This window comes from Lactuca sativa, chromosome 4 (genome assembly GCF_002870075.4).
Source record: "Lactuca sativa cultivar Salinas chromosome 4, Lsat_Salinas_v11, whole genome shotgun sequence".
NCBI lineage: Eukaryota > Viridiplantae > Streptophyta > Magnoliopsida > Asterales > Asteraceae > Lactuca > Lactuca sativa.
Genome location: NC_056626.2, coordinates 55,074,822 through 55,090,527, shown reverse-complemented (window position 1 = coordinate 55,090,527; position 15,706 = coordinate 55,074,822). Strand labels below are relative to the sequence as shown.

The 15,706-nt window shown below is 35.5% G+C and overlaps 1 protein-coding gene across 1 annotated transcript; it reads left to right on the top strand.

The window, feature by feature from the left end:
* The first annotated feature begins 4,262 nt into the window (after nucleotides 1–4,262).
* LOC111876793 (uncharacterized) lies at nucleotides 4,263–5,509 on the top strand. Its single transcript, XM_023873371.3, has one exon. The coding sequence runs from the start codon at nucleotides 4,470–4,472 to the stop codon at nucleotides 5,301–5,303; it is 834 nt and encodes a 277-aa protein (XP_023729139.1). The 5' UTR covers nucleotides 4,263–4,469; the 3' UTR covers nucleotides 5,304–5,509.
* The last annotated feature ends 10,197 nt before the right edge of the window (nucleotides 5,510–15,706 follow it).

Below are 15,706 nucleotides of genomic sequence, written 5' to 3'. Positions count from 1 at the left end.
TAGTTTTTTCTTTTTAAATAAACTCATTAAATAAGCATATCATGTTATCTTTAATATATATATTAAAACAAAAATCTTATGATATCATCTTAAACAATCTAGGTCATTGATTGCAGTTCAATCTTATGTTTTCCACCCTTAGATCAAATTTGTGACATCATCTTCCCTAAATGGAATGTATTTCATTCCAATAAAAGTTTTACAATTGTCAAACAAAATTAACTTAAATCCATTGAAATAGAATATATTTAATTTTAATAAATTTCCCTCTATTTTAAATCTTGAATTTTCGGTTATAAAGGTTTTAAAATAGTCAAATTTAAAAACATATTACTGAAAACCATTTCAATTAAGACATTAAATATCAACCATTAATATAAATTCGTTTATATTAGTAAACCATTAATATAAAATCCATTTTTATTAGGAAACCATTAATACCAAAAAATCATATTCAAATTATCACATACATATACGATTCATCCTTAAATTTGTGGCTCACACTTATTTTCGATCGTTACTTTTTCTTCAGACCTTCTCTTACAACATCATTCTTATTGTTTATCACTTCCATCATCATTATCTGCTTCAATCCTTCATTGTTGTGCACTAGAATGTCAGTACCTTCTTTCGCTTTTTTATATTTTTTTCGATTATTTTTTGTTCCCGTATCAAATATACGTATTCATATATATTTTGATATTCTTTGTCACAACTTACATGAAATCGATTAACGTCATTCAATCTAGATTAAGTCAAACAAAACAAAAATGTATAATTTTTCATATTAAATTCTTAACCTATTAACTTGGACTTGATACTCAACAACCTCTACAAACTACAATAGCTATGTGATTTTTTTTACAATTTATAGCAACATAATTACCATGAAAAAAGAACTTTTAATTTAAACTACAACTTAGTTTTTTATCAGTAACAACAATATACAACACTTAATATCAACATCATTTCCTACCGGTTTCTCTAAATATTAATACATGAACCATATCAAAAGTAGGCTAAGAACTTAGAATCGAAACTAGGAATAATTTTATTTCCTTGAATATCATATTTACGGTATTATAGAAATTTTTTATTTGATTGTAGAATCAAATTGCATAATTACAATTAACATTGTTTTTATTAAACTTTGTATTTTGGTATGAAACAACAATAAGTATATTTTTGAAGGAACATTGTTTAAGATAATTTGTATAATCTAAATACATGTTAATTTAGTTCATTTCTATACTTTCCTGTAACATTGAATTTTTTTTTGTCATGTTACATTCAAAATATGGGTTATTAGAACAGACACATTAGGTGTTTGACGAAATGCTTCAAAGAATCTAACACAAGTTCTCTACGCTCACCTCACAACCATGTATAAATTTTGTTTTTTTTTTTTTCTAGATTTTTAGCATCATGTGTTTTTTATGTTTGCAACTTTGTAGTGTTACATGTTTTTTGTCTCATCCTCAGGTTTTTCTATCTCTGATAGGACTTCATTTTTTATATTTATTGTAAACTATCGATTCAATCTATGTCACTTTGTTATGACTTTTATCAGCGTGATAAGGTTTTAATAAATTGTCCATTTCTTGATCTTTTAGAAAAAGATGTTCTAACTGGATTATCATCTACAACCGTGATATTCTATTTTGTTGATGAAGCGATCTATGATTTGGCCATGATGGTTTTTACGGATTATGTTTGGACTGATAATTGTTCTTGTCATAAAAAAAAAAAAAATACATCCAACAAAAAGTGAAAGATAGTTTTTTAAATTAATACCATCATTTAACTTTAAAGGACTTTTTTCAACTTTGATGGCATGTAACAGAGTTTTGGCTGAAATTTTCAATTTTGTTGGCATATAACAAGTTATGACTTAAATAATGATATTAGATATCTGGGCAATCACGTTTTCTTCGGTTCTTAAATTATTTTGCAGAAAGTTGTTCAATTTGGTATTATTGATCTCACAAAAGGCAAGTCTCATGTCTCTTTTAGCATATCCATTGAGTTTAATAGTTTATTGTTCATATTTGTTTTTTTAAAAAAAATGTTAAATCTTGTTTTAGTGAATGCAAGTCAGTAGGAAGTAAAGGTGCAAGAAAAGAAAAATACTAAATATGGGATGATCATGGTTATTTCAAGCCAAAATAAAATTCTAAAGTGACAAATGTTAAATTTAAAAGATAAACACTTGTAATGCATAATACATATTATACTTCCCAAATAAGTAACCAAAAACTAACCTCATCCCCAAATAAATTACATATTAACTAACATCAATAAATTATGATTATAGTGTCTTGATTTTTAATTATACATTATAGAGAGTCGGTTGATATGTAGTCATTATTTTTATATTCATATCGGTTTTGAACTACAAAAACTATATTCAAATAATAAAAATGAAATGTAACATATACGATGGTAATAATGCAAAAATAACCTTCAAATTTGGTTTGATACAAAAAAAATAGTCTAAAACTTATTTATAAAAGCAACAAGAAATAACAACGAACTTTCAAAAAGAAATGAGAAATTGCAACTAACTTTTAAAAACTATCAAGAATGTATAATATAGGATGATAATAATGCTTAAAAACACCGACTTTGGTCTGATGCGAAAAAAAGTAATTTTATGTGAAAGTAGGATTGCAGTAATACTAAAAGAACCTACATGTTTTTTATCTAATGCAAAATTGGTCGAAACATACTTCTAAATTGGCAAGAAATAGCAATGAACTTTTAATTCATCTTGAATAACCATTTAATAGATATATGTGAAAGATATGAATACTCAACAGTTAAGATCATAGACCTTACTCCAAAGACGCAAATGTCTTGAAGTAAACATTCATTTTTCCATTATTTTATCATTGTCATAAAATAAAAATAAAAAATCATCATTTGTTTAAATTGTTTAATTCGTCTCATAATAACAAGTAAATTGTGTGCCAATTATGTATTTTGACATTTTCAATGAGTTATGGACAATATCTAAATCGAGCAAGAATAAATGTTTTTATATTTCTTTGTTAGAGTTTTTTTTTTTTTTTTTTTTTTTTTATATTTAATATTGTATGTGTGTGTGTGTGTGTGGGGGGGGGGGGGGGGGGGGGTTATGTGGTTCATTTCAAATAAACATAAATAAGTTGCTATTTTTTAAAATAAACAATTCTATTTCGCAATATAACCATAAAATAACAATGTATTTTGAAAGTACATTGTCAAACATTGGATTATACTTGCGTAGACCCGTTTTGTGCATGGTTAACTATATGTAGCTATTTCCGGTGTCACAAGTAAAAAATGTTTGAAGGTACTTTGTGACGATGAAGGTCGTTCAACTAATAAAACAAAAAATGTTGTCTACAAAGAGGTCCTTCAACGACTATATATATTTACCAACCTCAGTGTATTTTATACACATTTCAATAATATCAATAATCCTGATTTTTTTATAATTATTCTGCAATATCTATATACATTTATATTTTATTTATACGTTTTCTGCATTTAACGCGGGTCATAATCTAGTAGTTTTATAATGGTGGAACCAAAATGAAAATCAACGATGAATTATCATATATAAACTATTAAACAAAAATAAAAACATTAAAAAGTTTTAAGAATGTATTTGAAATCCGAAGAAAAATGTGAAATTTTAAGAAAAAATATCTTTTATTTTACTGGAATATAACATTCAAAAAAAAGTTATGATAAAATTGCATAAGTTGTGATATCTCGTTGAAAAAGATTATATTAAACATTTTTTCGGAGTTTAAGGGCTAGGAGAATTTTTAATAAATGTTAGTGCAAATAGGAAAAAATTGCATATTATATATCATTGAAATACGAAATACCAAATTTGGAATTGGTGATCATTTTGATAAACAATCGTTTTTCTATAATTTTTATAGTCGTGTGGTCATTTTTGTGTTCATTTGCAAAATGACCCATATTCAATTTTTGTTCCGGGTATGGGTTTACCCAACAAAAAATTTAAAGAATAAGTTATAAGAATTAGGATGACTCGTTAGCAACTTATTGTATTTAACATTTTAAAATAAAAAATAATTTCATGTACATAAAACCAAAAACAATGTAGTTATTTGTAAATAATATAAATAAAAATAGTTCCATTTGTACAAATTACAAAAAAGCTGAAGGGGCTATAATGTAATATTCACATAACGGTAATAAAAGTCTCCATCAACTCCAAAATGACATCAGGCGAGAGAGAAGAAATTAAAATCACGGCGTCTCTCTTCCCCTCAAAATTCGCCAATCGCCCTTCCAATTCTTGATCAGATTCACTGATCTTGAACTCAAAACCCAATTTCATTCAAAAATCCCCTAGTTGATCTCGATTTCATGTCAAAATCAGTGTAATTAACGCCTGATTACTCCGAATTTAGTGTTTGTGTGTGAGAGGGAGATATTCATATCGAGAAATGTCGGAGACGAGGATTCTAGAGATTAACTTGATCTCTGCGCAAGGTCTAAAGATTCCCCCTTCTACTAAACGCAAGACGCACACCTACGCAATCGCATGGGTCGATCCCACAGTCAAGCTCCGGAGTAGCCTTGATCCCGTCGGTGGCGATAACCCTACCTGGAACGAGAAGTTCATCTTCCGAGTCACGCCGGATTTCATCTATGGAGACACATCCGCTGTTCAATTCGAAATCTACGCTTGTGGATACATCAGAAACTATCTCATCGGCCACGTACGTTACCTCTTAAGTAGTAGTTCCCTCACGTCCTCCAAAACCGGTGCAATGATCGGAACTCCGGCATTCTCCGCCGTTCACATCCGCCGTCCTTCCGGGAGAGTCCACGGTGTACTCAACATCGCTGCGACAGTTTACGAGGGTTCAGATTTTGCAGCGTTTAACGGGATGTCAGCCGTGTGTTTTCGTGATCTGATTGGAGAAAAGGAAAATGATGATAAACGCCGCCGTGAACGGAGGCTCTCATGGCATCCCAGCCGCGACGGATCGAAGAGAAGCCAGCGATCATCTGGAGCAGAGTCTTGCGATTCTCCATCGGTTGAATTCTCCGACGGAAACGATTCCACAACATCGTCTTCCTCTTCCTCCCTGACTACGGCGGCGTTCAAGGACTTGAATGGCGTGAGATCAACCGTTCAAGTGGCGGGAAAAAAGAATTTGAAATCCGACGGTGGGGGTTTGTTGTGTGGGTTAATGTTACAGAGGAGATTTAGTTACTGTCCGTCGGATCAGAATCTTTTGACATTAACTGGATTTCGTGATCGGAAGATCTAAAGAGATGGTGGGTTTTCAACGGCTGAGATCTGATTTTGATGGCTAGTTAATAATACCTTGTTTGTTACAGAGTTCGGTAAGTAACCAAATTACTATTTTGACCTTTACAAGAATTCATTTCTTATGTTATATGTGAAAGAAGTACAAATTCTTTTTGTCAAATCGATTGAATTATAGAAATAAGGTTACATTTCTTGTTTTAGTAATTACAATCTTCAACTCTTTACTCTTGTTTTCTAAAACCTAATAAAATCTTTTTCTTCCTCTCAAATCCAATAATAAAGTTTCATTAATTTGGATACTAAATAGCTTGATTATTTTATCTTATCGTTTATTATTATTAGTAATGTTAGAATCTTGAAATGAACCTCTATGCCATGATATCGTTTTATTGGCGTACTCATTTTGAAAATCAATTTTTTTTTGAATAATTTGGTGTAACTTCTCTTAAAAATGTAAAGATAAAAGAAAGTTGAATAACGTTCACATATACTTCTAAAAAAATTCAATTCAATTTGGTTTCTTTTTAAAAGCAAATATGATTATCCATGCGTGTGTCGTGCCATTTGTGACATTGTATGAGTCGTTAACTCGTCATTCTTGTGACCTTGCTCGACTCAATATCCACGGAATCTAAAAACTATTATAAATGAACATGGTTATATACTTATAAACACTTTCACATCACAATTTGTGAAAATTACATAAATCGTTGTGTATTTTTATTCGGTAAGTTGTTATCTTAATCATCATGATAAATACTTGAAAATCTAAGTTAACAATCAAAATCAAGGTTGTTTCGGGATGGAGGTATTACCTATGATCATTTTATGTAATGAACATTTGAGATTTATTTCATAAGGTAAATGTTTAGTTTTTTTAGGCAATTGGTAAGACGAAATGGTTTGGTAACACTGAAGTACAAAACAAATGGCATATTAAACTAGAAAAGAAATAACAATATAACATCACAAGCAACATAACCCCAAATGTTGATGCAATAACTAGAACGAAGCATAAAGTCGATTGGAAGAAAGTTTTGCTAAAAACGCATTTTGACCCTGTTCAAGAATATGAAGACCTGGAGCAACAACATGACTCCCAACTACAATATCAGCGTTGAGACGATTTTTTGGCAAAAAATAAAGAATCAGAAAATAAGATTTCAGCAGGTTGATTTGCTAATCAACAAAAAAATTGTAGTAATATAGGGAAAGACGAGGCAATCAAGAAGTTTAAGATGCGCGGGAAGAGATGAATGACCAACATGAGCGATTAAAAAATTGGTACCGTTACCAAAAACAACTTGATTTTTATTGGAATATTGTATGACGGCATCTAGGTTGGAAATGGACGGTATCATTTGTGCGGTGGCCCCAAAATCTTTTGGAAATTATGAATGCATAATAGCAAGTTGACAATTTTCTTTTATCTCATATTGACTGGGGAAGAAACATTTTGTGGATTTATAATGTTTTTCTTTTGATAGGCCTTCAAAGGCTCTTAGTAGATCAAGGGATGAGCCAAACCCACACATGTGCGCCTAGCCTAGCACTAGTCGTTGCTGCGAGTGCGACTTAGACACACTTGACACTTCGCACGAAGCATTGGTCGCTGGGAGCCGAGGAGCTTTTATTTTTAGCAGTTTCGGGATTGGTCAAGTCGAACCGAATCCGGTTCATTCGGAAAATTTTGGAAGGCCCGGTAACCGGCTTGCTTGGAGAGCAAGGCGCTGCCCTAAGGTTTCTAGGGGCTAACCCATGCGGGTTTTTTTGCCAAATCCCAACTGCTAGTCTCCACTACATGAACCAAGAGTTTGCCAAGCTTGACCGATTCAAGTTCATGCTTCATGTGTTGAAGCTCGCCTATGTTTTCGACCCAAAATTGGCCCTAATTCCTGTTGATCATTGCGTGTCTGAGGAACTGTGTGTGGGTCACATCAAGAACTCATTGTCTGATCGACTCTATGATCTTTATGCGCCGGTTATGAGTGCTTTGGAACTCAAGTACAAGGCATATGAGGAAGGTAGCAACAAGTACCTGTTGTCAAAGTACCTAGAGTTTCAAATGATTAATGACAAACCTATCATGAAGCAAGTGCATGAACTCCAGGCCATGGTCAACAAGCTGAATGCGCTCTCCATCTCAATACCAAAACTCTTTCAGGTTGGTGCGATCATTGCAAAACTGCCACCCTCGTTGAAAGACTTCTCTAAGAGAATGATACATAGATCTGTGGACTACTCCTTGGATGATCTGATGAAACACCTTCGCATTGAGGATGAAACTCACATCAGGTACAAGCGTGGTAAAGTCAGATCGAGAGTGCACCATGTATCAATTGGGGGTTCTGGTCATAAGACCAAGTATGGGGAACAAAACAAAAGGAACTTGGGACCCAAGAAACAAACCTTCAAGAAACCAAGTCATCAGAATCCTAACTCAAAGCCTAAGAGGGTTAGACCTTGCTACGTCTACGGAGAGATTGGGCACTATGCGAGAGAATGCAAAGATCGCAAATTAGGACCGATTACACATACAGTCGAGCAAGTGACTAATATGGTGGCAAGTGTGAACCTTGGAGAGATTTTAATGATCTTTTCCCTTACCCGAGCAATTTGTGCTCGAGGATTGTTCGTGGACATTAGATCCATTATGCATATTTGTGGTCAACGAGAGAGCTTCCGCACTTGCCGTCCAATGCCACTAAGAACAGTAGTCGTTTGTGTTGATAGTCATAGAGTTGAAGTTCAAGAAGAGGTGATGTTTGTTTGAAGTTTACATGTGATGAATGAGTTACTGTTAACACGCTGCCGCGCACGTATTAAACAAATAAATTTATCACTACTGGTAGCACTAAAAATATAGCACAGGGAAACAGGGTCGAATCCTCAGGGACACAGCCTAATGGTCAATGCCTTTTTGCATCAGGCACAATCTAGTCAGGAAAGAAATTATTAGGAAGGGGGATTTCAATTAAACTAAAAACTAAAAATGCAATGATATTAAGTTAAATGAAAATCAATAATAAAAATGGTTTCAGCTCTGCTGCGAGTTTCCTAATCATGCAACTAACCCAGATCTAATTATTTGAGATGAGTTCTATCTAAGCTGGTACTGAGAAAAACTAACAGGCTCTAGTAATTTCTCTTTTACCTAAATTAGTTAATCAAAACAAGCTCTTCAATTAACGCTAACTTTTTACTGTTCAATTAAACAAGCTCTTAATTAAATCAGAAAAATTGCATTAAGTTCTTTGTAAAATTCCCAGTAATATCCAATACTTCTCACAGGCTGGGAAGCGTAAAAATATGATTTTTACAGTTTATAATAAAGTCAAATCCCAAACACGGAACCGGTTTATTACTTGTTACTTATTACCAGCTGACAAGAACAATTACGTATTCTATAACTGATTAACTGGAAGGATAAACCCTAGCTAGGTGATCAGACTAACAAGAATCAAAATCAAACATTCATTAAGAACAAAACTAAAAAATCTAGATAGAAACACAAATCAAAAACCAGATCTAATGATCAATCATATGAAAAGTACTCATCTTTGAAGAACTGAAAACTAAGGTTTTAGCCAGACATGGCTAAAAGCTGATCAAAATAGATGAAAAGAGACATCAAACAACTAATCTTACTAATTTAATTGAAGGAGATGATCCATATTATTTCGATCTTCAGAAATCGTTGAAATCGGAGAAGAAACGCCTCTAAAATCGTATTTTACGTCGGCTAGTACCTCTGGAATCGCCAACTTCGGTTACTGGAAGGTTATGCGGGTCTATTTATACGTCCAACAGCAAAAACAACGCGCATGCGATCGCATGTAACAAAGTTGCGATCACAGGTTTTGAAGAAAACGCGTCTCAGACCTTTTAAATGAAGTACAATACCATTTTGAGAAACTTTGGTCAACCTGCGATTGCATGTTTTGAATTTTCACTCCCGGATGAATTTTTGGCACAAAAAAACCTTGAAGACAAGCTACGACCAAAGTTACAATCGCATAAAGGCCCCATGCAATCGCATAGACCATATTTGTGATCGCATGTTTTACCTGTGACGTCCGAAATTTTGTCTAATTTTCAGATCATTTTGAATCGCGTCAATCAGAGTTACGGTTTATGAGATATGGTCAAAATATTGACAGGGGGTCAAAGCTGCCAGGAACATCCTTTAACTTTAGATTGCAGATTCTATCTTTGTGTGATTAATTCGATCTAATGTTTCTTGACCAAAGCATAACATTCCTCATAATCCTTCATAAGTCCCAAGCTCCAAACATGCATCCAACTACTCGCAAAGCACTGCTCCACTTGAACTATCTGAAATTTACCTAAAAATGTGAGCAATACGAGAATTCTAACGAAATACATGAGTTGAACATTATTTAAATAAATGACATACAAATGTACAAAATATGATACTAAAATGATAATAAAAAATACCCTATAAGATGCAAAAAATGGCATCTAACAGTTACCCTTCGAGATGTTCTTCATGTTCTTACTATCTCGAAGGGTTTGGTTTATGTAGATAAGTTTGACAAAGGTAGGTTCAAGATGAAGCTTGAGAAAGGTGGAATCGTGAGCACTAAGGGAAGAATATATGTTGGAAGGGCGAACAACTATTCATATATCATCTTTCCCTTAGTGACGAGGGTAGTGCAAGTAGGTCAAAGTGGTGGTTCTAATGTTGAAAATGTGTCTTATGTGGGTATGAATGATGTAACTGATGGGATGATTGCTAATGTGAATGAAGTGAACTTTTCTGGTTACTTTGTTTGTTCAATTTCTTTATGAATTAAACATTTAGCACACACTAATGTTAAAAACATTGAAAAAAATGCAAACTAAAGGAATGTTAAAATATGACTCAAAAGATTTTGAAAAATGTGAAACTTGTGTGAAATCAAAGTTTACAAAAAAAAAACCATTTCCATTAGTTAAGAGAAATACATCATTACATGGGTTGATTCATTCTGATATATATAAATTGAGTATAATACTTAATCGAGGAGGAAAAGGTATTTCATCACATTCTGTGATGACTCCAGTCAATATCTACATGCTTATTTGTTGAGATCAAAGGATGAAGCTTTTGATGCTTTTAAACTGTATAAGGCTGAAGTCGAAAATCAACTCGAAAGACACATCAAAATTCTATGCTCGTACGGAGGCGGAGAATACTTCAATTAAGAGTTTGATACATTCTGTGAAGAGAATGGAATCAAATATGAGAGAAATTCACTTTATACTCTCCAACAGAATGGTTTGGTTGAAAGAAAGAATCGATCCCTTTGTGAGATGGTTAACTATATGTTGAACCAATTGGGTCAACCAAACAATCTGTGTGTGTGTGTGTGTGGGTGGGGGGGGGGGGAGCACTATTGATTGCTTATTATGTTGATAATAGGATCACTACAAGCCCTTATGAGTTGTGGAAAGGTAGAAAGCCTAACCTAGACTATTTGAAAGTGTGGGGGTGTGTTGATTATTATCGGACTCCCGGTCCTAAGCGAACCAAATTGGGAGCACGAGCTAATAAGAGTATATTTATTGGATATAATCATAATTGCAAAGGCTTACCGATTATTACATATTGAATCAGGTGTTGTTGTGGAATTCTTTGAGGACAAGTTTTTTAGGGATGATGAAAACTCTAGTCATATAACACCTACAAGTACTTCTCAAGAGATATTCCCACCTCCTCCTATTGCGAAAGAACCAAGGAGAAGTACTAGGTCTAGAATAGAGAAAAGTTTTAGAGACTATTTATATTCTTATTTGGTCGAAGGAACACAAAAGAAAGTGAAAAGAGAAGTCATCTTTTCCATTAACTTGGATGATGATCCTAAGACCTTTACTAAATCCATGACGTCTAGAGATGCTGCTTTGTGGAAGGAAGCCATCAGTGATGAAATGGACTTAATTATAGGTAATGGATATTGGGAGTTAGCTGATCTACCTAAGCGGAGGAGACCCATAGGGTCCAAATGGATATTCAAGAGAAAATATCATCCATATGGATCCATATCTACCTATAAAGCAAGATTAGTTGCTAAAGGCTACGTGCAGCGATAAGGAATCAATTATTTTGATACCTATGCCCCGGTTTCTAGGATTAGTTCTATTATAACTCTTACAGAAATATCATCTTTGAAAGGATTGTACATTCATCAAATGGATGTGAAGTCAACCTTTTTGAATGCTTAAATCCTTGTGTCTATTGATGATATCCCGATCTATTCCAAGACCAAGAAGTATCATGTAACGCCCGGGTTTCCGGGCTAAGCATTTTTTAGACAATGTAATAGTCTAGGTCAACTATTGTAACTCTTTTTGAAATAATAAAGATGAATATTTGAGTATTATGTGAATTATGTGAATTTTTATGCTTATTATGTATTTATAAATATTTAATAAATAAAAGATAAAAATGAGTGTCAAAATTAAAGTGTGAGATAAGCCCGACATCTTTATATAAAGTTGTAGTGGTCGAAACAAGGATTCCGGGGATATAAAGAACGCCGAAATCCGAGTTATAACGAAGAAGTTATGACCCGTTGAAGTTTCGCGACGGAACCGGCACGATACCGGGAAGCGTAAATAGTGAATTTATGATAGAGCGAGATTTAGCCTTAGCGATCTAAACGAAAGTCGTAGAATATGTTAAAATAAGAACATCGATAAAAAGAACGCCCAAATCTGACTTCGTATGAAGAAGTTATGATTTTTCGAAGTTTCGGATTAGCAGTGTATAGCCTGAAATTCAAATATTAGATCGAGCGGTTTTTATCCGACACGACCTGAACAAGAATCGAAGATCTCGTTAAGAGTAGCTTAACGAGAAAAAGATGGGCGAAAACGGACGTCGGATGAAGAAGTTATGAGAATTTAACGGACCAATCCTGTCCCGACCTGTTAATAATATAAAATTTGAAATAGAGTCAAAATTAGCCGACGAAGTCTAAACAAAAGTTGTAGAGTACATTCCCGCCTTCTCATGGATATAAAGAACGTAAAAAACGAAGCTCGTATGCGAGAGTTATGATTTTTAGAAGTCGGAGTAGAAAATCACGAATTTGGTGCGAAGTTGATGACATGGCAGCATCTGGACCGTCGCTTGCTGATCACGCCTCACTTCGGATGGCTGACACATAGTCCTCGCATACGCCCAGCGTACGAGTACGCCTCGCGTACGAGGCTTGGAACGCGCAGCGGTCTTGTTCTTCCCTCGGTCTACATTACACCACGATGACCCATCCCTTCCACAACACGTGTTGTACGATGCGAGAGTACGCCTAGCATAGGTCCGAGGTACGCCCAACATACTGAGGCCTCGTAGGTTATAAAAAGGCAGCGAGGGCAGCCATTTTTCTTGCACCAAAACTCACTCTCTCTCTCTAAGAACTTTCTCTTTCTAGCTCCTTTTGAGTCCCCTAAAGTCTAGGTGAACCCCTAGCACCCTAAGGAAGCCCCGAGACTCCCGGAGTCCCGATAAAAAGAGTCTTTCGGTTTCGAAACGCTGCTCTAAATAAAGTTCCGGTTTTCGTTAAAATCCGCTGTAAGTGAGCTACGCTTACGCAATTTTTAATATAGCTTTCAAATAATTATAGGAATGTTATTAGGTCCTTAAAATAATTATTTGGGCTATTATTATGAGTTATATCGAGTGTTATTTAACACTTATATAATAATAATAATAGTCAGACTATTAATTTGTCGCGGTTATCGTTAGACTAAACCCTAGTGGTATTTGTACTAGGTTTTATCGAAGGAAAATTGTTTTGAGAGTATCGAAGCGCTGTCCGATTGCTGAGTCACCACCTTTCAAGTGAGTGCATATTTACTTTCAGCTTACACATAGATATGAAGTATTTTATATAAATTACGTGCTATGTGTGCATATTATCTAAATACTTGCTATCTATGCTGGATGAATGTTTTTATACATGTTTTCAATGATTTAAACTGTATATGTATTTTATATCTACGAAAATGTTGGGGTAAAACATGGGTAGATGCAATAGGTGATGTGTGATAAAATGATGAGAGGCCTCGATGTTGATGTTGTTGATTCTGTCATCTAGCGGAGTATGGATGACGACCACAGACTCTTCTAGACAGTCCAGTGGAACGCTAGCAGGCTCGTAACCTGTAGGTGTTTGTGAACGATGTGTTCACCGGTGTACTCCATCCCCCACATGGTTGCCTTTAGGACATTTATTGCCAAGGAATCCCCTTAGCAGTAGTGTCCATCTCGATGATGATCCTTAGGCTAGGTCCCTTATGATAGGTGTTTAGGGACGTAAAGTGAGGATAACGGGAATGGATAATCAGGTTATTGTTGATTGATGAAATTAATAAACTTATTTATTGTGGGTTGAAAACCCTATGTGCTCACCAGGCTCCCCAGCCTGACCCACTCAGTTTCTTGTATTACAGGTAGTGGCGCATGAGCATAGATGTGATGCTTTGGGATGAGGGATTACGGATATAGGCCTGTAGATACGAAATAATGTAGTAAGGCTTATATTGTACTGTTTATGCTTTTGATCTGTATCAAACATGACATCCTAAGTCTTTTAATGAAATACATTTCCTTGGAAATGCTTTTGATAAATCTTTATCGTATTTTGTTTTGGGACAAATTCCGCAACACTTTTATTTAAAATGTTAATCTAATTTTCAAACAAAGCATAAACAAAATCGGACTTTTCTGGCTGTGAAAATAGGGATGTCACACATCATGAGGAGCATCTGAGAGAGGTATTAGTGACTTTGAGGAGGGAGAGGTTGTATGTGAAGTTCTCTAAGTACGAGCTTTGGTTGCACAAGGTGTTGTTTCTGGGACACCTCGTCAACCAGAATGGTGTTCTGGTTGATCCGGCAAAGGTTGAGGCAATGATGAGATGGGAGGTTTCGAGGTCTCCACCCGAGATTCAGAGTTTCCCTGGATTGGGTGGTTATTATCGGAGATTCATCAAATATTTCTCCAAGATAGCGGTGCATTTGACCAAGTTGACAAATAACACTGTCACGTTTCATTCGGGGCCTAAGCAGCAGGCAACCTTTGAGACTCTGAGGTAGAGATTGTGTGAGGCACCAATTTTTGCCTTTCCGGAGGGTGTCGAGGATTTTTTGGTGTATTTTTGATGTGTCAATCACTGATATGGGTGCATTTTGGATGCAACGGGGTCATGTGATCGCTTACGCTTCGAGGCAACTAAAGCCTCATGAGGTGAACTATCATACGCACGACTTGTAGTTCGGGGCTATGGTTTTCACCCTCAATATTTGGTGACATTACCTCTATGGGGTTCGTTGTACTACTTAAACAGACCACAAGAGCATGAGGTATCTGATGGACCGGCCGAATATGAACATGAGGTAGTGTAGATGGTTGGATGTGGCAAAGGATTATGATTGTGAGATCCTTTATCACTCGGTAAAGGCCGACATGGTGGCCGATGCTCTCATCCGCAAGGGGTCGCTGCTCCGATAAGGGATGTGTTTTTAAGGATGATAGTGATTACCCCACTCTTAAAGCAGATCCGAGAGGCTCAGGTTGAGGCTATGAATGAAGAGCACTGGAAGAGTGAGCGCATAGTGGGTCAGGTGGTTTTCTTCAATTATGATAGTCGAGGGTTATTAACTCTTCATCGGAGGGTGTATGTTCCATATTAGGATGGTGTGTGTCAGGTTTTGATGGAGGAGGCGCATAAGTCGAGATTATCTATTCATCTCGGAGCAACAAAAATGTATAGAGACCTTCGGCCTGATTATTGGTGCGCATGTATGAAGCGAGACGTGGCCTGATACATGGAGAGGTGCTTGAATTGCAGGAAACTCAAGGATGAACATTAGCAACCCCACGAAAAAAGGAGCCGTTGGAAGTTCCTGTATGGAAATGGGAAGAGATTACGATAGATTTTATCACCAAACAGCCTAGGACGGCACGCGAAGTGGATTCGATATGGGTCATCGTGGACCGACTGACCAAGAGTGCGCATTTTATACTGATCCAAGAGAGTATTTTAGCGGAGAAGTTGGCCGATATCTACATTTGGGAAGTGGTGGTACGACATGGGGTGTCAGTTTCTATGGTCTCTCATAGGGATGTTCGGTTTACTTCCAGGTTTTGGAAGAGATTTCATGAGGATTTGGGTACTATTCTGCACTTAAGCACAACTTTTCACCCACAGACTAATGGTCAGAGTGAGCAGACCATTTAGAACTTGGAGGATATGTTGCGGGCATGTGTTCTGGATTTTTTGGCGGTAGTTGGGATACATATCTTCCATTGGTTTAATTTCGTATAACAACAGTTATCATGCCAAAATTTATCGACCTCCTTTTGATATGCTCTATGGGCGAAAGTGTAGGACC

Excerpts from the sequence above, each read along its gene's own strand:
- LOC111876793 (XM_023873371.3), top strand. The coding sequence starts at position 4,470 with ATGTCGGAGACGAGGATTCTAGAGATTAACTTGATCTCTGCGCAAGGT.